Source organism: Carettochelys insculpta, chromosome 29 (assembly GCF_033958435.1).
Source record: "Carettochelys insculpta isolate YL-2023 chromosome 29, ASM3395843v1, whole genome shotgun sequence".
Taxonomy (NCBI): domain Eukaryota; kingdom Metazoa; phylum Chordata; order Testudines; family Carettochelyidae; genus Carettochelys; species Carettochelys insculpta.
Genome location: NC_134165.1, coordinates 11,410,394 through 11,433,263, shown reverse-complemented (window position 1 = coordinate 11,433,263; position 22,870 = coordinate 11,410,394). Strand labels below are relative to the sequence as shown.

Genomic DNA, 22,870 nt, shown 5'->3' with positions numbered 1-22,870 from the left:
CCCCATGGATTTTTTTTATTCCAAATTTTGCAGGCCCATACCTACAGTTTAGTGAATCCTGCCTTCAATTTCACCCATCCATGCTAATAGTAGCGTGTGACTATAAAACAAAACATCCTGTAGAGCAGAGGTGAGCATTTAATTTTTACAGAGGAGCCACTCCATGAACTTCCATACTGATCCAGATCTGACTCTGGACTCCCACCCAGAAGGGCTGCAGGTTACAGAGAGAGAGGGGCTGTGAAGGAGAAATTCTGTGTGTGAGTGTGAGAGATGCTTTGTGACACGGATTGCGTGCTGCAGTGTGGCACAGACTGGGTATGTGTGACAGTGACACAATGTGTGTCCTGACCGCTGCTGAGTAAGTTTGAGAGAAGTTACCTTCTGTCTCTTTAAGGAAATCTGTCCCGCTCTGTTGTCTTTCCCCCTCCCCTGCTCTGCACACCTGAGTCACTTACCATCCATACTTCAGTGTAGCAGCTCTGCTGTGTGTCCCTCTCCCTAATCACTGTTTTGCCAAGATGGGGTACAGGGAATACTCCGATTTGAGCATTTTCCTCCCCTCTCTATATCTTCCCCTCTTCGCAGCTAGCAGGAGAATCCTAAGAGCAGCTCAGCTGCAGATGGAACAAGGTAGGGGTAAGGGCAGCTGAACACATGAAGCTGGCTGAAAGTATGCATGCTCTGCTCATCAGCAGAGCTGGCCAGAGAGGAATGCTTGGCAGACCGGATCCAGCCTCTGAAGTTAATTTTTTTTTTTTTTTTTTGCCCACCCCTGCTGTAGAGGGATCAAATGTAAAAATGTTCTGGCAAACTTGATCACCTTAATCATTATTGGGAGGAGTTTTTGTGTATTTTATAGGAATTCAGTCACTTCTATGTAAGAAGGAACAGAAGGGCACAAATAATAATTGAACATACAGTAAACTCTGTTGTTTTTTTTTTTTAGTATTCATTCAACTGGAATTCTTAAATAACAGGCACCAACATGAGCTTCCTGAACTGAGTGCAGGAGCAATGCACCACCCCTTGGGGTGGTCTGCTTAGTGCTTGCACTGCCTTCCTCTGAGCTTCCAGAGGGGCTCCCAGCCCTGGGGCTGCCAAGGTTCCCCAGTCCCCAGCCAAGTTCCCACAGCCCTGGAGCTGATGAAGTGCCCCTAGCCACAGCCTGCTCCCTGGGGCTGGAGCTGCCAGAGGGGCTCTGCGCCCTAGCCAGCTCCCTGCCGCAGGGTTGGCAGGGTCCCTTGCCCCCCTGACAGGGCTCCCACAACCACCCCTCTATTAAGCAGAATATTTGAACATCCCGGGGTTGCCGGATATGAAAAAGTTTACTGTTGTGTATTAGTGTTTCCTCCCATCTCATTAATGGTTCACCTTAGTGGCTTCCTTACTGTAATTGCGTCCACTTTGTGTATTTTGTCTGGTAGTGTCCCAATATGGTGTTCTAATTGTCATACTGTATTCTTAACCAGCTCAGTGTGACTATAGTGGTTTTGTGTTTTCTTTCTTTCTTAGTCAACCTAACAGTGGAAGCTTGTCATCCTAACCGTGAAGATTCCTAACTTTTAAACATTTTTTTTTTAACCTCCATTTGCTCTGTTCATTGGAGTAGGACTTATTGAACTTTCCCATTGGTTTTGCATAGATTATTTTTTTTTTTTTTTTAGACCCTCTGTTTAGACTCTACTGGGACAAAAATAACCAGGTCATCTCCTTACAGATGTGAGACTGGTTTGACTCACCCCATTCCCCTCCCCCACACCCAGCCGTCAACTCCCCAGTCAGAGGTATGTGAGCAGGGCCAACTGTTCTTAAGACGATAGTTTGGGCTGTTTCAAAAATTGAAGAACGTCAGTCTGATGAAACAGCCACCTTTTAATGGCTGTGGGTGGAAACTCCTTCAGGCCTACAACCCTGCTATCAGAAGCCGGGATGGATCATTATAGTATTGAGTAACATATTCCGGGAATTCCAACATGAAATGGTGCTAAACTGCCTGCTAATTCCATAGTGACTGCATCTGCTTATTTGGAGAGCAGAATAATTGTGTAGTTTTAATGACAAACCACCTTTGCTTTTCATTAAAATTTTAAGTAAGCTAATAGCAGGAAGCACAAACTACAGGGATGAAGCATATACAGTATGATTGCAAGAGTAATAATGCTACCTCACCCTATAGCAAGTACAGAAAGGTAGCCCTGACCAATGCTCCCTCCAACTTTTTCCATCCATGTGTGGAATAAATTTTTTATGTGCACTGAGGCAGGTGTGGATTTGCTCCCTCAGTAGAAACACATGCTGCTGGCTGCTGCGTGATATCAGCACTCTGCTGATTAGCTGGGTGGCATTTGAATCTCTACTAGATGGCTGCCCAAGAACACAGTTTACAGGAAACACTGGCCGTGACCAGCCTGCTTTTCTTTTCTGCTTAAACTGCACAGGCATGGTGGGAACTAGAGTGCTGATGCTAGTGTGCTCTCTGCTTCCTGCAGATGTACTGGCCACAGTCTCATCAGAGCAGGGAGCACTTGGTCAGTGTGACTCGGGGCTAGTATTGACTGGATTATCTAGGCACTGAATATGTTTGTGGAGGATGGAGAAGACAGTGATTTGTCTACTTTCCATCTTTTCCACTCTGCCCTTTACCCCAGCAGAGGAGAGGATGGCACTGTGCTGCTTGCCATTTTTGCATCATCTGCCAGCTAGAACCTTGGTGCCCAGGTACTGTAGTGATTAGAAGTGGCTGTATTCTTCCTTCCTGAAACTTATCACTTAAGCATGCCAGCTGTTTATGAATGTTTACCTGGCTTTATGTAGATAGCAACAAAGAATGCTCTCAAATCTCTTCATCTAGTATTGTTTTAAGGGATGCAGGACAATCGGTTTTAATATTGCACTCTCATTTCTCTAAAGAACAATGTCACACTCAGCCAGGGAAGCCACCTTCATTATGGACAATTTGGAAAAATGTTAGATGGCTTGTCATGTCCTATCCACATCCCTAGAACTGAAGTAAAATACAGAGATGTTGGGGCAACCTATTTCCATCAGCTTAAGTAGAGCACAAGGGCATAGCAGTGACTAAGTCTGGTGGACGTTCTGTGAGAGCTGAGAAAAGGAAGCTGCTGCATGGCAGGTGGGTAGAGAGGACAGCAGAAAGACTGAGCTGGCATGCTTAAGTGATAAGTTTCAGGAAGGAAGAATACAGCCATTCCTAATCATTATAGTACCTGGGCACCAAGGTACTAGCTGGCAGATGATGCAGAAATGGCAAGCAGCACAGTGCCATCCTCTCCTGTGCTGGGGTAAAGGGCAGAGTGGAAAGGATGGAAAGTAGACAAATCACTGTCTTCTCCATATAGGGTCCCAGCAAACTTCTACATCCTCCACAAACATATTCAGTGCCTAGATAATCCAGTGCGCATTTTACAGTATCTGAGTAACCTGGTTAATGAAGCTTGTGGGTTACATTAATGTCCCTGCTGATCAGGCAAACAAGAGCACGAAGGGTGGAAAACTTGCATCTTGAACCTTGGCAGTGAGTTGAAAAATCCAGGACATTCTGGATTATGGACAAGAATTAAAAGTAGAGCAAAAATGAGTATGGAGTCCAGCTGGATTGTTCTTCCGTTGGGTTTGGGATTCTAACTCTAAAACTAATCATTTGGAAAATATCTTTATTTTAAAGACACAGGGCTAGGGAGTCCAAATGAGTTGAGGAATCTGGCCATGTTTCACAGTCAGTGTGGCCTGTGGATTCAGAGTTGATCTGCTGGATTTATGGAGACCTAAAAGGAAGACTTTCAAGTTAATTGTTCTTGTATTTCCCCCGCATGGTCCATTATAGGAACACCCACTCTAGTCTTGAGTCTCAACTGTCACCTACTGCTGGGTAGGGATTATTGTCCATCCTGATTTCTGATGATTATGGCTTTTAAGACTGTACAGCTCCCCGACATAGTGTCCTGTCCCTAGTGAGCATGTCTGCTGAACGGCTTGCACCAGAGTCTTAAAAGGGTGGCAGTATTACTTTCTAGCTTCACAAACAACAAGCAGTCCTGCAACACCTTGGAGACCAACAAATTTATTAGGTCATGAGCTTTTGTGGGCAAAACCTGCTTCAGTGTTTTGGTTTTGTTTTTTGTTTTTTTTCTTGCCAGTGACCACAGTGGTCTTTCTCAGCAGAGTACATTTATTTTTAGGACAAAAAAGCCTATACAAACAACAAGTTCCTACACACTCACCAAACAAGCCAGAAATCCCTCATCTTACACGTGATCGGTCTGACAGATCAACAGTCGTTCCAACCCTTAAGGAAGGGTTGGGGCTTTTCCTGGGACAGAAGGTACTGTCCATTTGCTGAACCAAAAGGAAGACCACAAGTCCAGTTTAATCTCATCCTTCCTTATTTGTTACCTAGTCTCTCGAAAAGTGGGCTCTTCACATCTGTTCAAACTACACTGTGGGGTGGAACATCTCTGGGATTGTTTACAACTGCTGGGAAGTTTCTCCTGCTCCTTCTTGTTCCTGTACTAGAGCTCTGCACAGATACCATATCTGTATCCTTGTATGAAAAAATCACCTGCAGTTATCCACTGTTATGGCTGTAGATATCTGTGCATTTGCAGGACTCTAGTGGTTGGCCCCTTCCCCGCTCTCCTATGCAGTAGAACACAATCCTATTTAAACCATTCATAATGTTAATATTGTCATCTCCCTGCTCCAAAAATTGTACGGGTTGCAGTATCTGTCACAATGGCACAGCGATTACTGCACTGATAGTGTTCTTTGTTTAGGCAATGGCCTTACTCTTAGCCATATGTTGTCTCTGGCAAAAGACAAAAGAGAAGCTAACAGATTTTTGTATTCATGTGAGAGCGAGAGATACAGAATCCCAAGTCTGGAGCATATGCAAAGTTTGTGTGTAGAGGGTCTGATTCTCCATTGCCCTATACCTTAATATTTTAAATATCTTAATATCTTATTCTTCAAAACTGGAAACTGATGGTAGTGACTCCCCCCAGAAGATGGGGAAAGAGAAATTAGTAGGTTTGTCTACTTCATAGAACAGAGACTAGGTAAATGAGGTAATATCTTTTTTTGGAGCAACTTTTGTTGGTAGAAGGTGAAAGCTATTGAGCTTTGTAGTTCTTCAGATCTGGAGAAGGAAGCAGAGCAGCTGCATAGATTAGTTCAGCAGTTCATTCAGTGCAGCAGAATCCCCTTGTGACAAGAAGGGGATGGAGGTGTAGAGCCTTAGCTCCACTGGTGCAAGTCGGGGAGAAGGGGCCAGAGCCTGAGTCCCACTGCCAGGGGTGGAGTTTGGGCTTCAGCCACACATCCCAGAAAGTCTAAGGCTGGTCCTGGTAACGAATGTGTCCTGTAAGACGAGCACTTGGGTGGCCACCTGGGAGAGACTCAAGTGCTACCCAGCTGATTTAGCAAACCATGCACAGATGGCAGCGTATGTTTGTTGGTAGTGTCCATCCCCATATGCCTTGGTGCACATAACAAAACTTATTCTGGCCATGGATGGAAAAAGTTACAGGGAACCCTGCTGGTGACCCCATTACAATGGTATCAACCATATTTTGGGGTCCCAATCTACAGTGTGAAAACTACTGGATTAATCCATATAGTTCTAACATAGTGGCACCAAAGCAAAAAAGCTAACTTGGTTCATTATTTCTGGGCTCTGAGAATGCACACAGTAAACCACTGTTGTTCTGTACTTGTGCCAGCAGGACAGCAAAGTAAAGAAATAAGGCTCCCGTTCCACAAGGTTGTTAAACATGTATCTAACTTTCAACTTTTAAATGATCTCACTGACTTCGTGCTTATGCCTTTGTTGAATCAAGGTCAAATCTGGGAAAAGCCATTCAGCGCTACTTAACTCCATCCCACACGAACCTGCCAGTACCTCACTGTTAAGCACTTGAAGTGAATTGTGAAAATTACATTATAGGAAACGTTATCAAAATTTAAATAAACTAGCTTTGCATCAGTGTCATCCTTTGTTCTTCTTCCTGTGTCTAAGCACTGGATGGATTGTCCCCTAGCACTGCTCAGATTCCCTAAAGCAGCTTGCGTGGCCTGGGCCTCTGGAGGGCAGTGTGCCCTGTTAGCAATGTCACTTAATCTACAGGAGGCACAGTTATTTATGAGAACTTCTCAGCCGTGGAAAGCTGAACATAGCATTTGGTGCTGCAAGACGTTTTTGTGGTGAGGAGGGTGGGGTTATTTTTGAGAACACCACACCCAGGTAATGTATATTGCTTACGTCAGATTTAAAGGCAGGTGTAAATTCCCAGACTGAATGAAGAACCTGAGATTATCCATTTGACTTGTCTAACAATCATTAATGTTTTGAGTAACTACATTGACAACACTTTTCACTGCAGGTTGTTCCATGTCACAGCTTCAGGACTGTTGGGGGCTATACCAGGACGGTGCGACTTATGTTCTGGATGACGGTAAAGTAGTCATTTCTTACAGAAGGAATATCTCTGTACTGGGAAGCCTATTGCTTGCTTCTGTAGTATGTCAGGCAAGAGCAAGATCTTTGTGAGTTTCTAATAGAGCTTGGACTGAATCCCTGTAATTCTTGGCTGGGGTTTCTGTAGGACCCTGAGGGAGTTGAGCGCACAGGGTATGATGAATTGTAAAGTAGTGAGGCTTCCCAGATCAGTTAAAATTCAGTCACATTCTAAGGCACCTCTGCAAATCCCAGCCCTTAAATGCACTTGTGAAAAACATTCACTGTGTTTTAAGGGGTAGAACGTTGAAGAGTGCCTAAACTGCTTGGGCATGCAAGTCCAATTTTCAGAAGTGACATAGGATATGACTACATTTAAACAACTAAAGCGGTATATAGCCGAAGTAGTTTGGTATAGATGCTCACTACAGCAACGGGGGATTCTCCTGTTTGGTGTAGTTAATCCAACAGCGGTAGCTAGGTCAATAGAAGAATTCATCCATTGACTTACTGCAGTGTTTTCCAAAGTGTGGTATATGTGTGTGAAAGGATGTCAAGGGGTACACATCAGAAAATATATTACTAAAAATCAGAAGGTAAACACTGGAATGGCACTGGGAGAGGGGGTACACTGATAAGGCTGAAGTCCCAAAAGGGGTACGCAAATGTGTTAAGTTTGGGAAACACTGATTTTGTGGTATCTACATAGGAGGTGAGGTTGAGCAAGTAACTCAGCCAGAAACAAAGGGGTCTATTGCAGCAGTGGGTGGATGAGGCACTATGACCTGTGGTGTGCAGGAGGGCAGATTGAATGATCGCGATGGTCCCTTATGAGATGGAATACCTACATGGACAGGAGAACCCCTCCTATCATGCCAGGAATGTCTTTACTGAAACACTACAGCAGCATAGCTGCAGCATTTCAATGTCTTAGTCTAAGACCCATAGAATTTCAATGGGACTGTAGGCTCTTGAGTGCCTATGTGACTTTCGAAAATAAGAGCTGATTGGCCTAAATCACTTGGGCCAGATATTTGCCTGTGGATGGTAAGCATACTTCTGAAAATTACACTAGCTGCCTGAACCACCTTTTAGAAATCTGGTCCTTGTGTACTTCTGAAAACCTTCAATTTGCTTTTTGGTGGAGTGCAGTTTTCCAGTCACTTTGTGGATTAGCTTTTTTTTAGCAAGAAACATTGGTTAATTTCTTTAGAAATGGGTTTAAATCAAAATTTAAAAATGGTTGAGTTAAAAAAAAAAAAAACAAACGCCAGTAATACTGTACTTAATGCCTTTTTATTGTTCATGTGACTATTGAATCTGGGGCCTTGGTTGTTGATTAATCACTGCCTGAAGAGAGCATTGTACAGGATAATTCCGGTACTCGCTGAAAAAGACTTTCAGATGGTGGCATAGGTATTTTCATCACTTGAAAGGTGTAATAATATTCCTCATGATAGTGGTAGGAAGCTAAAGAGCATGGTTAGACCAGTACCAGAAGATATGTAGGTTAATACATTCTTGTATTCTATTGCATATAGGTGCTTTATTTAAGGAGCCTTGAATGTTAGTTTATAAACAAGACTTTTTGGCCCTGGTTCTCATGTACATCAAAGGAGCTCTACACTGCTCTTTGAGGCCCTGCGATGCTGCCATAGCCATATAAAACTGCCTTGCTGCAACCGATAATCAGACATTACAGTTCCCTCATGCCTGGTAAATTAACATCAGTTACTCAGGCAACCTAAACACTGGAGTAAGTTAAATTCAGTGCTATTTACAGAGAGAGTATCTATTAAATAGAGCACAAGTGTATTACTTGTCATGTCCCAGTTCTGTCTGAGGCATACTTTTATTGAATTTGTACATTGCTTTAACTTAAGCTTCTCAGTTCCTCTGTGGGAGAGTTAATACCACTTTACAGAGGGGAAAACTAAGGCATGGCAGTGACAAGATTCTCTCCTGAAGGTCATTGGCAGACCTGGGAATGGAACCCAGTCGTCTCTATGTAACCTCAAAACTGCAAGAGCCAGCTCAGCTCCCACCTGAGGTGCTTGAATAAATAACCAGATTGTCACCTTCTAGCCAAATGCTGTGTGCTGCCCTGGAACACAGTGGGAGCATACGTCCCACTGTGTATAGCAGGTGCTGAGCACTTCTGAAAGTCTGGTGCAATTGGGAATTAACATTGGCAGAACAATAAAAACACTTGCATATTCTGGTAAAGTTATTGAAAGCTTTTAAAATAAAAACCCTCCTTCAGTAACTTGCAGTTATGTAATCTGAGTTCAAGCATGGGTAGTGAGTACAGGTAGGAGAGAGCAGAAGGCTGAAGCTGGTCTTTCTGTTGGCTTCATTGACCAGTTCCACATTTTGATCATGCACAAAGATGAGTTCCACAATCAAAAAGTAGCTCAAAACCACCTGTGTGTAACTGACAAGCAATAATTTTATGTAAAAAGTACAAACTTAAAACTATATGCAACACACTATATACGCAGGCACACAGAAGTTTTTTCCCCTTATTAAGCCAGAGACTGTTATTCACCAAGGCCTGGATACCATGGGAAGTTCAAAATTTTTAGCAATTTGAGCTTCATAAAAAGGATCTGGAGTAGTCTAAGTGGAAAACTTTATCTACAGTTACAATAAGCATGTTGTATTGTACTAACAGGCCCATTGGGAGAAGGGGGACAAAGGGGATAATTGCCCTGGGGCCTGTCAATTCAAAAGGGCTCTGGGCTGCCAGCTGCTGTTGCCACTGCTGCTGTAGCAGAGGCAGCCAGCATGCCCTGGACCTTTTAAATCACTTCCAGAGTACTGCACAATGTGCTCTGGGGAGCACCAATGGCTGGCTGGGGGGTGCGGCAGTCCTGCCTCTTCTGGGAGCATGAAGCCACTCACACCCACCTTGCCCAGGGGCCCAGCAATTCTGTGAGCTCCTCTGTGTAATAATGAGGTTATAATGGGAATCTACCTATAAGCTTAATGCTAAGGTTCACTGCCACAGAGCACATAATATAGTATATGCAATGTCTGAATTCCTTTTTGTGAAGCAGCAGCCCTTTCCTCTTCATCCTTTAAAACAAATCTACCAATCAAGCATGCAAGCAATTACCCCCTCCTCCCCCTTGTTTTAGAACAAGACAGAAAAACCTGCTCACTTAAGTGGCCGTGTTTGACTTGTGTTTGTGATATTACTCATCTCCTCATACAGTGGCACAGGTGTACCTGGGTCACTTCCTTTTTGTGCAGAGGGGAAATTATACTTGTTTCTGCATGTTTTCCAAGTGACAATCTTAATGCATAACTTTTTCTGAAAAAAGCATGAATGGGTAGGGACAAAAGATGAACTTCAGATTGGCATGTATCCATGTACATACATTCCCCAGGTTAACTAAAAAAGACTGCTTCAAGGTACATGTGATCAGACTGGAACAATCAGTGGAGTGAAGATTAGTAATGCAATTACTGGGCAGATGATCAAAATCTGCATGTGAACATTTTGTGATTCCATCGCATTCCTGTATTATGTTCCTTGTACGTTACAGAGAGCGACACAGAAGTATTTTTGCCAGTGAGTCAGGAGAAATCCAATGCCTCCAACTTGAAATTGCTGAACAAGACTCCTTTTGTAAAGAGGTCTCTGTAACCTTCTTGCTTTTTCCCTCAGTCTCCGAAATGGAAACAGTGGCAGCAGGCACACCTCTTCCTGACCCCGCTGGTGAATTTGATAGGAATGTTCCCCGTATCTGTGGTGTCTGTGGGGACAAGGCAACTGGCTTTCATTTCAATGCCATGACGTGTGAGGGCTGCAAAGGATTTTTTAGGTAAGTGGTGTTTTTGATGCGAATGAAAACTAACTAGAAACCAGTCTTCGTCAATTAACAATCTGACTAATTAAGAAGATTGAGCAAAGGAGAAGATCCTCCTGCTTTTTGACTCCTTGTTAGAACGATCAGCCTCATTGCAAAATTGAATGTCGTACGTTTGAGCAAACTTGTCTGACCTGTGCACTGATCTAAACTACTTTTGTGCTGATGCAGGAGGCCATGACTAATACAATTGCTGAAAAGTCCAGTGAGTATTCTATACAGTAAAATGATACTGGCTAACATAAAACAGCCTGTATATTTGTGTAGGGGTCTTTGCATTTTTTCGCATAGTGAGTTGTATGAGAGGAAGAACTGTAAAGTTTGAGACCTGTTACATTGCCAAAATGGTGGAAATGAGACTCTGACCCACGTTTCCCTTGCATTGGTATGTTTCCTTTCACTTGTGGAGTTCCTCTCCTGTTCATGTTGGCTCTTCTTTTTTTTTCTCTCCTTTTGCTTCCTATTCCTGCCTCTATACACAGGCGGACACACATAATAAACTCTTTCTCTAATCAGAGAACACCTGTTAGAAGGTTCCACCAGGTAGCAAACTCTCCTCTTGACATTCAAGTAAGACATAGGTCTCAAAAGGGATTTAAGTGATGCATAAGCTCTGTACTGTTAAAGGTGAATTTCCCTCTGGGAGCTGCTAGGGCAGCTATGAGCAAACTTAGAGGGTTCCAGGCAACAGGGACTTCTGTATGCTAATTGTCCCCTCACCCAGTAATTATCTGTAATAAAGCAGTTGTGTCTGTCCTACAGAATATTTATGTACTGACAATACTAGATGATTTGCATGGGAACATCTTCTGTTTGATACAAATTATGTAATTACTAACAGCTGCTATAATTAAATCGGATAATAGCTACTGTGACTAATATAAGGCAAAACTCATTTAAGCATTTAGCATTGTAATGAGGCAATAGTAACAGGTGGCGGTAGGATTAGCTGTGTTGTAGAATTAAAGTAAACAAGGTGGGGAGTGGGAATGCACTTCATACCTAAAACTGAGCTTGGGTTTTTAAAAACCTAAATTTCCATTGCTATAGGAGCCAAATAGGAGCAGAAATTACTGTGCTAGATATTTGCATACCACAGCTTTACAGCTTGTTTTCCAGTTGGGTTACACTGCAGCCCAGATAACTAGAACAACATTTTCCTCAATTACTGTGGCTAAGTGAGTAAGTCGTCTTTCAGGTGTTCATTTCTATGCACGTGTTCAGCATCATCAGCTAATACGGCTCATGCAGCCTGGGTGACGCATACCAAGAATTGTGTCATAGTGACACAGAAGAGGATAAATTGCCAGTTTTCCCTCTCCCTTAGTTTTTACTCTGTGTAGGCTTTTCTTTTTGTTTAGAGGTATGCACATCTTCTGAAACACTGATATTATGGGTTGGCCTACCTACACCCTTTTTTGTACGGATTAAACTATTTTAGTTGGGGATAATTTTTTTTACCTGAATATAATTAAAGCTGCACATACCCTGGTATAGTAACAGAGAGTAAGCCATGCTAGTCTATACACTATCAAAACAAAAGTCTCTCTCACCGTTGTACTGGAATCATGATGCGGGTTGAACGTCTCTAATCTGGAACTCTCTCATCTGGCAAACTCCATAATCCAGCAAGATTTTAGTTATCTGGATGACCAGTTATCACATGTGACCATGTTTCCAGCCACCATTCCTGGCTCTTAATGGTCTGTACTGTTGTTTAGCTGTAATTTACCCCTAAGTGTCTAAGAGCCCAGTAAGCAGAGGAAGTGTTGGTAATGCTGCTAGATAATATGACCTTGCGTGACCCAGCAAATTCTCCCATCAGGCCCTGAGGGTGCTGTATTAGAGAGGTTCAACCTGTGTAAATTCTTGCATATAGACTATATAAACACCATTTATACTGAAGTTACTGTACCTCCTCTAAGAGATTTGTTCTATTAGCTATATCTGTTTCTAAACTAATGTAGTTAAAGCAGCACAAATACTGTCCATAGACCTGCTTGGTTTTTCTTAAGCAGTTGCCATGGGCTCACGCAAAGATTTAATATTAGTGTTTTTATCTTGCTTTCTTGGCTTGCTTCTTTTCTTTCTTTCTTAAAGCTCCTTTTCCAAAATCCATGGTACAGTAAACCCTTTCATGTCTGGCATTCTATTAGCCAGAAATCTCAAATAACTAGTATTTTAATCATAGGTAAATTTTAGTTATGTTTTCCACAAGTGCAGTATAGTGAAAGTAAATATAAATACAGTTTAGGTTTATAAAGTACTCTGCTTATATTTTTGTTTCTTAATATCTAATCTTGTTTTTCTTCAGTGTTATGCATTGCTAGGGATACCACTATTAGACAGAATATTTGAATATCTGGCAACCTCCCGGTCCTGGGGCTCCCCCTCTCCAGACCTGGATATTCTGAATATTTTGTTTCTGGTTTACAAACATTTCAATCATTTTAAAACCATTTTTAAACTGGTACTTATGATTTTCCACGATCATTCCACCCAAAGCCAAATCTTGTCACTTTAAATAGCTTCCACTGGTTATAGTCTTTTGCTTCCTGACTCTTATATAGCCCCAAACCCCAACACTTCCCTATTTTTATGGTTACATGTTAAGTCTTATTAAACACCTGTCCAGAAGGTTTCTTACAACAGGAGGATGGGCTAGGCTGTGTGAAGGAAGTAGCTATGCAGTGACTCACCCTGGCTAGTGAGTGGGCCACATGTGGCCCTCCTTCATCTGTGAGCTGCAAGACTTTCATAATCAAAACAGTCTCCTGGGGTAGGACTTGCATACCTAGAATTTGTGGGGTGTGCCAATTGCATCCAATCAAAGCGCTGCTACAGTTCAGAGAGAGTTCACAGCTCGCAGTTAGGGTGGTATACAGTCAGTGTGCACCTCACTTCAGGTGCCTTTACGTGCATATCACTTGAGTAATGCCAGTAGGAAAAAACCTATGTGGACAGAAACCAGTGGAATCTGTCAACCGTTTGTGTGAATGATCGTAAACAAAAAGTCTCATGGGTCACATGTTGAACCCAGATGCGCTGTAGGAAGCCCCACGTCTCTTACAGTGAAATCTTGTGGGAGGGATACAGTCCAGGACCTTGGGACAAAACTAGTTCCTTCCAGACCTGCTTCACCTGTCCATATGAGAAGCTCGTTTACCCTCCACCCCTACTGGGTACTGCACCTGCCTCTCATGGAGAAATAGCAGTCAAGCCTCTGCTAAACAATACTGCAATGATATGGGGAAGGTACTTTTAGGTATGGATCCTAAACCAGCTCTGCGCTGTATAGCTACCTACTGTATAGTGCTCACTGGAGAGGAATGCAAGAGTTGCCGCATACTGGATGAGGGAGCCCAGGGATTCCGTGTGACAGAACATCTTGTATTGCTGCCCTTTGTGGTAGCATGTGAGTGCCTGCCACATAAAACAAATGTGGACTCTCTCTAGCAGATTTTATGGCATTTCTGGCCCCTTTTCCATCATAGGGTTAGCGTGGTTTCTGCATGGGGGGAGATTCTTAATTTTGAAAAGACAGTGGTAGTCACTCTGAATGTCATTCTGGCTGTGGTGGCAGAGCTTTACCCAAGAGCCAGTGCAACTTTTCCTGAAGGTGGCTGGGCGCCACATTAATTCAGTCTTCTCTGGCTCATTCCACAGACAGATCCCTTGCCTGCTTGTACTGAGTGCAGTTTGCATGGCCAAATCTTGATGTGCGCTTAGATGGCTGTGCTGCACTGCATCCGCAAGAGCACATAGTGATGATGGTTTTCTTCTAAACTGATTTTTCTTACTGGAAAACTGGCTTTGACACATCTATAAATCCTAAAGTGCATCTTCATCATAGTTCTAAAGTTACAAATGTTTGAAACCAGCAGGGCCTAGGAAGACCCTTTAACTGCTACACACTTACAAGGCAGTGTATTAGTTCATACAGAGACACTGAAATGTCTTGTACTAACAGACACTAGATAATCTTTGGCCAATTGACATTTCAAGTCACAGTTCCACAGTTTACTAATGATCTTAATACGTATCAGTTGGCCTTGTGTTTGAGCACTGGCTGATTGCTCAGAATCTCTTAACTGTACTAAATTTGTTGTGCACAGAATAATCCTGGAGTGATAGCCCAGAAGTCAATGGAGATATTGTGGATTGACAAGAGCAGAATTTCTTTAATCTATTCATCCAGCCCTTTCCTCTCTTTCCCTGTCACTTAGTGTTGATAGTATCACCAGTCATCCAAGTTCATCAGCTTGTCTCCATGGCTTGTCTTTTTTCCCCCCCAAGTTCTGTTATTTCATCCCTTTTCTCCTAAATCCATTCTTTTCTCCATTTTTATGGTCTTGTTTTAGTCTGTAACTCCTTATCACTTACTCCAATTATTTTCAATCTTCTCTCCTGCATGTGTCCAACAGGTAGTTGCCAAGATCACTTTCCTTCCACCGTACCTTTCTTACTGACTCCCACATGCCAAGTCTTATAACTGGCTTCCTCTGTCCTTTCACGTTAAATTCAGGCTCTGTGGCCTCTCCTCAATTTCTGTTGAAAGCTGCTACTGTTTCCATTCCTATTTTTACACCCCATCCTGTGCTTCATCGTATATTCAGTCTTCTCCACCCATGGCTCACTACTCCTCCCTCACCCACTCCTGATGTAGACATAGTGGAAAGCTTTTACAATTAAAAAAATTCCCCATAAGTTTAAATTCCCAAAAAATGTTGACTAGCTCAGGTTTAACTTCGCAGGGTGCTCTTCAATAATGCTCACCATTTTGGGTTGGCTTTTTTCCTTCCCTTCTAAAACTTCTAAAGGTCTGTTTGATCTTAAAGGATTCCATCCACATAGACTACCCTTTCCCTACTCACTTTGAACATGCCCTTGTCTGCCACGGCTCTCACCTTTGTGTTGCAACTTCTGTGTATCAGGGACATTTTACTTCTGCAGTGTTGTCATCCCATCCCACTGACAAATCATGTGTTATACGGGTATTCTGTGTAAACTAAGCGCTTGGGCAGCTGCCCAGGAGAGATTCTGGTGCTACACAGATGATTAACAGAGCACCCACAGCCACCGACAGCAAGCAACGTGTTTCTGTTGGCTGTGCATATGTGCACATGCTTTGGTGCGCACAAAATTTATTCTGCCCATGAATGGAAAAAATTAGAGGAAGCATGGAGTCAGACCCCCTTCCCCCCAGCAATCATGAGATTGCCTTAAAAGTTGTGAGGATTTCTAATGAAAATTTGGGGTCTCTTTTATTTCTCTTCTGGTTTCTGAGACTTAAAAGAGCTCCCAGTTGGCACATCTACTGACATCACAGGTGGCTGGACTCCTGGACAGTTGAGATTGGGAGCCTGTCTTCAGAGAGGCCCTCCAAAGAGGGGCTCTTGCTCTCAGCTGTGGGCAGCTGCGATGACTGTTGCCAGCTTTGGGGTTGGTTGACCAAGAATTTTTAAGTAAAATTATTGCACCTGACTAATAATGGTGGGATAGAACACTTAAATGTCAGGAGTTTTTTCTCCAGCCACAGATGAGGGGAAAAAAATGACATTTGATAGTTTTCTCCTGCAATCGTGAGTCAGGCTCAATAATTTTAGGTAGAAATTGTCTCATAATTAATTCACAAGCTGGCACATCTGTTGTTTGAAAGGGTCTTGTGTAAGGGTGGTACTATGAACATTTACTAAGAGAAAATGATACTCTGCTTTATGTGTGCTAAAGATATGACAACACTAAAGTAGAATCATAGGTTTCAAGGCTGGAGGCCTTAATGACCTTCTGCATAAGACAGTGTCACCCAGACAAGGGAAATAAACCTTCATGAACTGTTCAGTTGCTCACTAAATGTATGAGACTGCTGCAGACAAAACTAAGATAAAGAAACCAGGCACAAATTATCCCTCTGGACTTTTTCGCTCTTTGTCTCAGTTCAAGGGTCGGGTTGAACAAGCCAGTCCTAATTCTTCCTGGTAGGAATGCAGTTTGGGTCTCTTGATAAATGCATTTCTGGGCAGGGTGTAGTTGTCTGTCTTGCATTTGTAACCCAATGCCTGGAATCTGAAACAAAATTGCAGGATGGAGTTTATAGCAATTATTCTACTTCTGCAAACATACATGTGGGCAGGGGATATGGGGGGCGGGGGTGCACAAAGCCCAGTGTAGCTACCCTCACTCACCGTGAGCACCTTGCTGCTTCCAGTGAGTATTAGGACGGGCCCACCCCTCCACCACAGCGGTGCGGACCAAAAGTACTACTCTTAAGGCATCCCCTGCAATCACTGCACTGCTCTCTTCTGGTTCCCTATAAACTGTGTGTTTGTGCGCCTGCTCAGGAGAGATTCAAGTACCACCTAGCCGATTAGTAGAGCACCCACCACGAGGGTTTGTTTTTTACTGACTATGTGCATGCACATGCCTCGGTGCACATGGATGGATGGATGAGATTAGAGGGAACATTATATATGGGTACAGGCCAAAGTGTTGCCAAAGAACTGCAGCTTTCAGTGAGTGTTACCAAAGGCAAATCTCAGGGAATTTAACTTTGCCATGTACCATCTATTTGTTTGGGGACGAACACGCTTCCTCTCTTAGTTGTGCAGTCACCATGCTCACACTGCAAGTCAGTGTTGTTGCTCTTTATCAAAATAGAATCCTACTTGGTCTGCCTTATGAGTAGAGATGACTGTTCTGAGTGCTCCCTGTGGGGATCTTTTAACTCCACCGGTCTGTCCTCGGGGGAGAAGATCCTATCTTTTTTTTTCCTTTTTCCTCCTGAGACAGTTGGTTCAATTTGTTTTTCCCCCTTCCCAGTATATATCCCTATGGCAATACCTTTTTAAACAAAATATTTTTTTATCTAGGAAAACTAAAGAAACATTAACAATGATGTCAGGTTTCCTCTTGCCTAGAAATAGACTGCTAAAGTCTAGACTACAACTCACGAAAATGACAGATTAGTGCCGTAGCCATGAAGTTGACCCAAGCACTTTGCTTTTCTCACAGTCATTCTCTTAATTCTCATGCCAGGTTGTCCGTGGGATTTCCTGTCTTTTTCCCAGGGCCTGTCTTTCCCACCTGTTTAATTTCAGTGATTTCTTGGTATGCAGGTGTGACTTCCTTTTGCAGCTGGTGGTAAGAGGTTTTGATGGTACATGTAGCAATACTGTAACATGTAAGGACAATTATAATTGCTAATTAATGAGTTTAAATTACAGTTTCTGATCCCTAAGCCTCTGAGCAGATCTTCCTAATTTGCATGTGGGAATGTCTCTCCTATGTAGTGAGCTGCAGAACCTACCAGCTGATTTTCCAAGTGAAGGCACTGGACATATACTTTTAGGCCCTTGCCAGTAATCTGCCAAATGGCAGGATGACATTGCTACAGTTGTAGTCATCTAAGGCACAGAAGCTGACACTATATGTGGTTTAAAGAGGGCGCTAGCAACCAGATCTTTCCTGTCTGGGGTCCTTAACCTTGGAAATCTTTGGTTCAGGAGAGATTTGGTGACCTTCACTGCACATCAGAACACTCTTCTGTCCTCCCAAACCTTTCTGTGTAATTGAAGCTAATGGCAGGCGTGGTTTTGTAATGGGGAGTCCCTTTTGAGGATGATTCTGTTTTATCCATTTACATATATATGTTCTAAACTATGCACTTGTTGTGGCTACTTTCAAATGTTGTGTAGCCAAACTTGAGAAACTTTGGGCCTTTTTTTTAAATAAAGAGAGATTTCAATTACCTGCATATTCTGTGGACTTCCACTGGTGGTTGTGGGTTCTTGGCTCTGAAAATCAGGCCCACTGTGACACTGAGTGAACACCTAAAAATGGAAGGCAACCAGAATGAATGAACTGACTCTGGAAATCTTAGGCCTAAATTTGGAAATTTTACAGCATCTGGAAAATATGGGGCTAGCTGGGATTATGGGCAGTCAGGGATTTTTAACCTATGGAACACTCCTTTAAAATTGCAGCTGCGCATTTAGAGCCCCATTCATAGACAAGGCCTTGATTGTGCTAGGTATTTAGTGCAGTATAAATACCTAGATAGGCAGCGCAGAGCTGATCTCTACAGCTAACACAAAAGGAGCGGGAAATGCCATAAAGTGAGGAGTGAAATGACTTGCTAAGATTAAGCAGATAGTCCCCCAGTTCTAGGGGATAGATCATGCATAACAAAATATGCCACTTGGTACTCCTCTGTGCTTCTGGTTATGACAAAGTAATTTGCAGAAATTTTGAGCAATTCACAGGTTTCACAAATGTGTTAGACGTGGGGGTGTAGTTGTCAGTAAAGGTCATTGTACTGATTAAGATTGAGAGAGTGAAATTGAAAACTTCTCTGAAAATCAGACTTTTTTTTCTTTCAGTAAAAGACTAAGCCAGAACAAAATATAAATAGCATCTCTGAGATGGTGAATTCTCAGTACTCCCTCTCACCAGCACCACCGCCTCCCATAGTAGGCCATCACTAGTTGGTCCAACCAATGTTTTTATTCATTTTGTTTAATTAAATTTTAATTAAATTTTCTAATTAAGTGTGCTGCCAAAAATCTATTTCATGGGTGTGGGGAGTGGATCTGTGGGGTGCATGGGAATCTGAATCACATTTTTAATATCTCTTCTCTTCTCTTTGTATTTTGCCTGGAATACATTCTGATGTAAATATCCATAGAGCAGTTGCCGGCTCAAGTAACTTAAGGCATGCACTATAAACTTGTATTCTCACATCACCTCAGAGCTTCAGCCATAGACTGGAATCTGAACTAGCTGCTCCTCACAGGCAAAGTAATCCTGTCCGGCCTTAACTAAGACCTAGCATCTGATCCTGGCACAGAGTAGGAGCCATTGTCTGACATCCCAGACCCACCCCATTGTGACTGGCTTCTTCCCCCATCTGCTCCCAGTGCCCAAGATGACACACCTTCACAGGTGGGGTAGAACACATGACTATTCGTGTAGCTTTCCTTTGGTTCCCCAAGTCACTTTTCTTCAGAGAAGCAAATATGTGGGTAACTTGAATTCTCTGCGTGCACAGTGAGCAGAATTCCCTAGGAGTAAATGTTTTATTGTTTTTGTGTTGTGGAAGCACCTTAGAGGAATCCAAGTCAAGGAACAGGACTTCACTGTGGTAGGCATTCTGTAAATGAATCCCAAAAAGAGATTTCCTGGTCCAAAGAGCTTACAACCTAAACAGCTACCCATATGAATACCAGTTGGAGTGTGATCCTAGCCCAGGCTTGAACCAAATGTCTCTTCAAACTTATCAGAGGACTAGAAGAGACCTCAGAAAGTCAAGTCCAAGCCCCTGCTCAAAGTAGGATCAATCCCAAGTAAATCAGCTCAGTCAGGGCTTTGTCAAGTGGGGCCTTAAAAATCTTTAAGGATGGAGATTCTAGCACCTCTCCAGGTAACCTATTACAGTGCTTCACCATCCTTCTGGTGAAAGTTTTTCCCAATAACCAACCTAAAATTCTCCCAGTGCAACTGGAGACCTCGTACTGTCATCTGTCACCACCGAAAACAGCCTCTCTCCATCCTCTTTGTAATCCCCCTCAGGTAGTTGAAGACTGCTGTCAAATCCCCCATCACTCTTCTCTTCTGTAGACTAAATAAGCCTAAATCCCTCAGCTTCTCCTCATAAGTCATGTGCTGCAGCCCCCTGATCACTTCTGTTGCCCTTTTCTGGACTCTGTCCAGTGTGTCCACAACCTTTCTGTAAGGTGGGGATGGGCAGAATTGGACACAGTATTCCAGATGTGGCCTCACCAATGTTGAATAAAGGGGGTTAATCCCTTCCCTAGATCTGTTGGCAATGCTACTAATGCAGCCCAAAAAACTGTTAGCCTTTTCAACAACAGGGGCATATTGTTGTTTCAAGTCCAGCTTGTCACCCACTGTAAAGCCCAGATCCCTTTTCTGCAGCACTCTTGCTTAGCCAGTCAGTCCCCAACCTAAAGCAGTGTTTGAGATTCCTGTGTCCGAAGTGCAGGACTCTGCACTTCTCCTTTTTAAAGCTCATCAGATTTCTCTTGGCCCAATCCTCCAGTGTGTCTAGGTCACTCTGGACCTATAGCTACCTTTCAGTGTATCTACCTCTCCCCCTAGCTTAATGTCATCTGCAAGCTTCCTGAGGGTGCCATCCATACCCTCATCCAGGTCATTAAAGAAGATGTTGAACAAAACCAGCCCCTGCTTGACGAACTCCCCTTGATACCGCTCACCAACCAGGCAATGAGCCTTGTTGATCACAATCTGTTGAGCTCGATGATCTAACCAGCTTTCTAGATACCTTACAGTCCATTTAGCTAATTCATGCTGCTTTAACTTGAAGTAGGCATACTGTGAGACACTATCAAATGCTTTGCAAAAGTCCAGGGGTATCACATCTGCTGCCTTCCCCATAACCACAGAGCCAGTTACTTCATCATAGAAGGCAATCACGTTGGTCATGCATGATTTGCTTTTGGTGAATCTATGCTGACTATTCCTGATCAGTTCCTCTCTTCCAAGCTCTTCAGAATGGCTTCCTTGCAGATCCTGTCCATGATTTAGCCAGGGACTGAGGTGAGGCTGACATGTCTGTATTTCTCCAGATTGTCCTTCTTCCCTTTTTTTAAAGATGGGCAGTACATTTGCCTTTTTCCAATCATCTGGGACCACCACCAATCGCCAGACATTTTGAAAGATAATGGCCAGTGGCTCTGCAATCACATAAGACAACTCCCTCAGCACCCTTAGGTGCATTAGGGTTTTTAACCTGTTTTTTTCCACTGAGGGCCACCCACCTCCTCCACATACTGTGCTACCCAATGCAGCAGTCTGGGAGCTGACCTTATCCCTGAAGGCAGAGGCAAAAAAAGCATTATTTCAGCTTTTTCCACGTTATGTGTCACTAGGTTTCTTCCCCATTCAATAACAGCCTCATACCTCCCCTTCCCTGATCACCACCTTATTACTAACATATCTGTAGAAATCTTTCTTATTACATTTCATATCTCGTGCTAGCTGCAACTCCAATTGGGCTCGACCTTCCTGATTGTACCCTGGCATGTTCGAGCAATATATTTATACTCTTCCCTAGTTGTCTGTCCAAGTTTCCATTTCTTGTAAGCTTCTTAGCTTAAATTGTGTGCCTAATTTTCTATGTGTTGGGCACTCTCAGTTGGGTTTCCAGTAGAGTATGTTGAAAATTGCAACACGTTGATTTTTCGCATTTAGCTGAATGCAGGTTTAGTTTCTTCCTCCTGAAGTCACGTGGATCTGTCCAGAGCTTTTGCACAGTGTGAGAACTTTTAATTCAAGCACTCAGCAGGTAGTTGATTAAGGAGAGCATGAGAAGAAATATCTTCCATTTCTCACTGATATCCAAGCAGGTGAGTTCTGGGCTTTGAGAGAATCATTGCTACGCTGAGAACATACACCAAGGCTGCTCAGAGTTGGGGACAGTTTGCCCTGGGCCCCTAGACAGCGTGGTATTTGCATCTTTGGCACATATTTGCAGATTTGGCCTGGTAGACTCCTAGAAACAGCTTGGCCAGACCTGATCAGTACAGCAATCCCAGGTGTCGAGTTGTAACTCCCAGAGTGGGGAGCCGGCTGCAGCCTCCTGTGACAGGAGTCATTGCTGCAGGGCAGTCTCACTCCAGCTCTTCCACTGAGTGATTTTTCTTGGATGGGGAGGAGGGGGATAGGTGGAGGGCCTCATTTTCAGATTTTGGTTAGAGCCCCAAACACCTCTGGGTGGGCATGCACTGGCCTGCTCTTCTGCTTTTATTTGATTACAGAACCTGCTTGTGCTTGCACATGGGAAAGATTAGTGCAGGAAGGGATTTGGTTATCTTTACTTTTCAGTAGTATGCCTGGGACATAGTTTTAAGTGAGCCTTGAAAGGGCAAGTTCTGTAAGGTTTTATAAAAATATACAGGAGCAGGACAGAGCCTGTCAGCCTGTGGTCTTGTTGTGCTCCTTTGATCGGATGTCTGCCCCCACTGCACTCACTCTGTAATTATTTCTCTTGTAATAAAGATGCAAGATGCTCATGTGCTCTGAGCAATCAGGTTTGCTTTTGAAAAACCTCTTAAAACCTTGTCATTTTCCTCTTCTGCTCTGCTTGGCAATGTGCAGTGCAGGATACACTCAGGTCACATTTTTTAAATTTCTCTCCATAAGCATAAGGGATAGAAACTTTTTTAATGAAAGCCAGGGGCTCTTATCCTCCTAATTATGCATCAAATATCACAAGACCTGTGATAACATCAAGAGAGTTGGCAATAAGGCAAAGTGATTTGCCCAGTCATTCTGCAGACCTGGAAATAGAACCCAGGTAAGCTGATTTCTAGGCCCCATCTCCTAAACACTGCTGCCCCAGCTGTATTTCAGAACTACAGTAAGAGTAGTTCCACAGGGGAGAGTTTTTATTGGAGATTTTGGCCCATCTAATCTTGTTCAGGAACCAAACTTCAGTTTACAGTATGTCCGATGATCTTGCTTTCCCCTTTGGGTTAAATGA

General features: G+C 43.2%; 1 protein-coding gene across 10 annotated transcripts in view; it reads left to right on the top strand.

The window, feature by feature from the left end:
* VDR (vitamin D receptor) overlaps positions 1-22,870 on the top strand; it is a 106,168-nt gene that overhangs the window by 45,046 nt on the left and 38,252 nt on the right. For 5 of the 10 annotated variants that reach the window (XM_074980123.1, XM_074980118.1, XM_074980119.1 and 2 more), the window contains 3 exons: positions 1,668-1,787; positions 6,402-6,473; positions 10,149-10,305. In XM_074980123.1, coding sequence (XP_074836224.1) covers positions 6,410-6,473; positions 10,149-10,305 — 221 coding nt within the window. In that variant the 5' untranslated portion in view covers positions 1,668-1,787; positions 6,402-6,409. The remainder of the gene's footprint in view (positions 1-1,667; positions 1,788-6,401; positions 6,474-10,148; positions 10,306-22,870) is intronic. The other 5 variants (XM_074980126.1, XM_074980125.1, XM_074980124.1 and 2 more) reach the window with 1 other exon arrangement.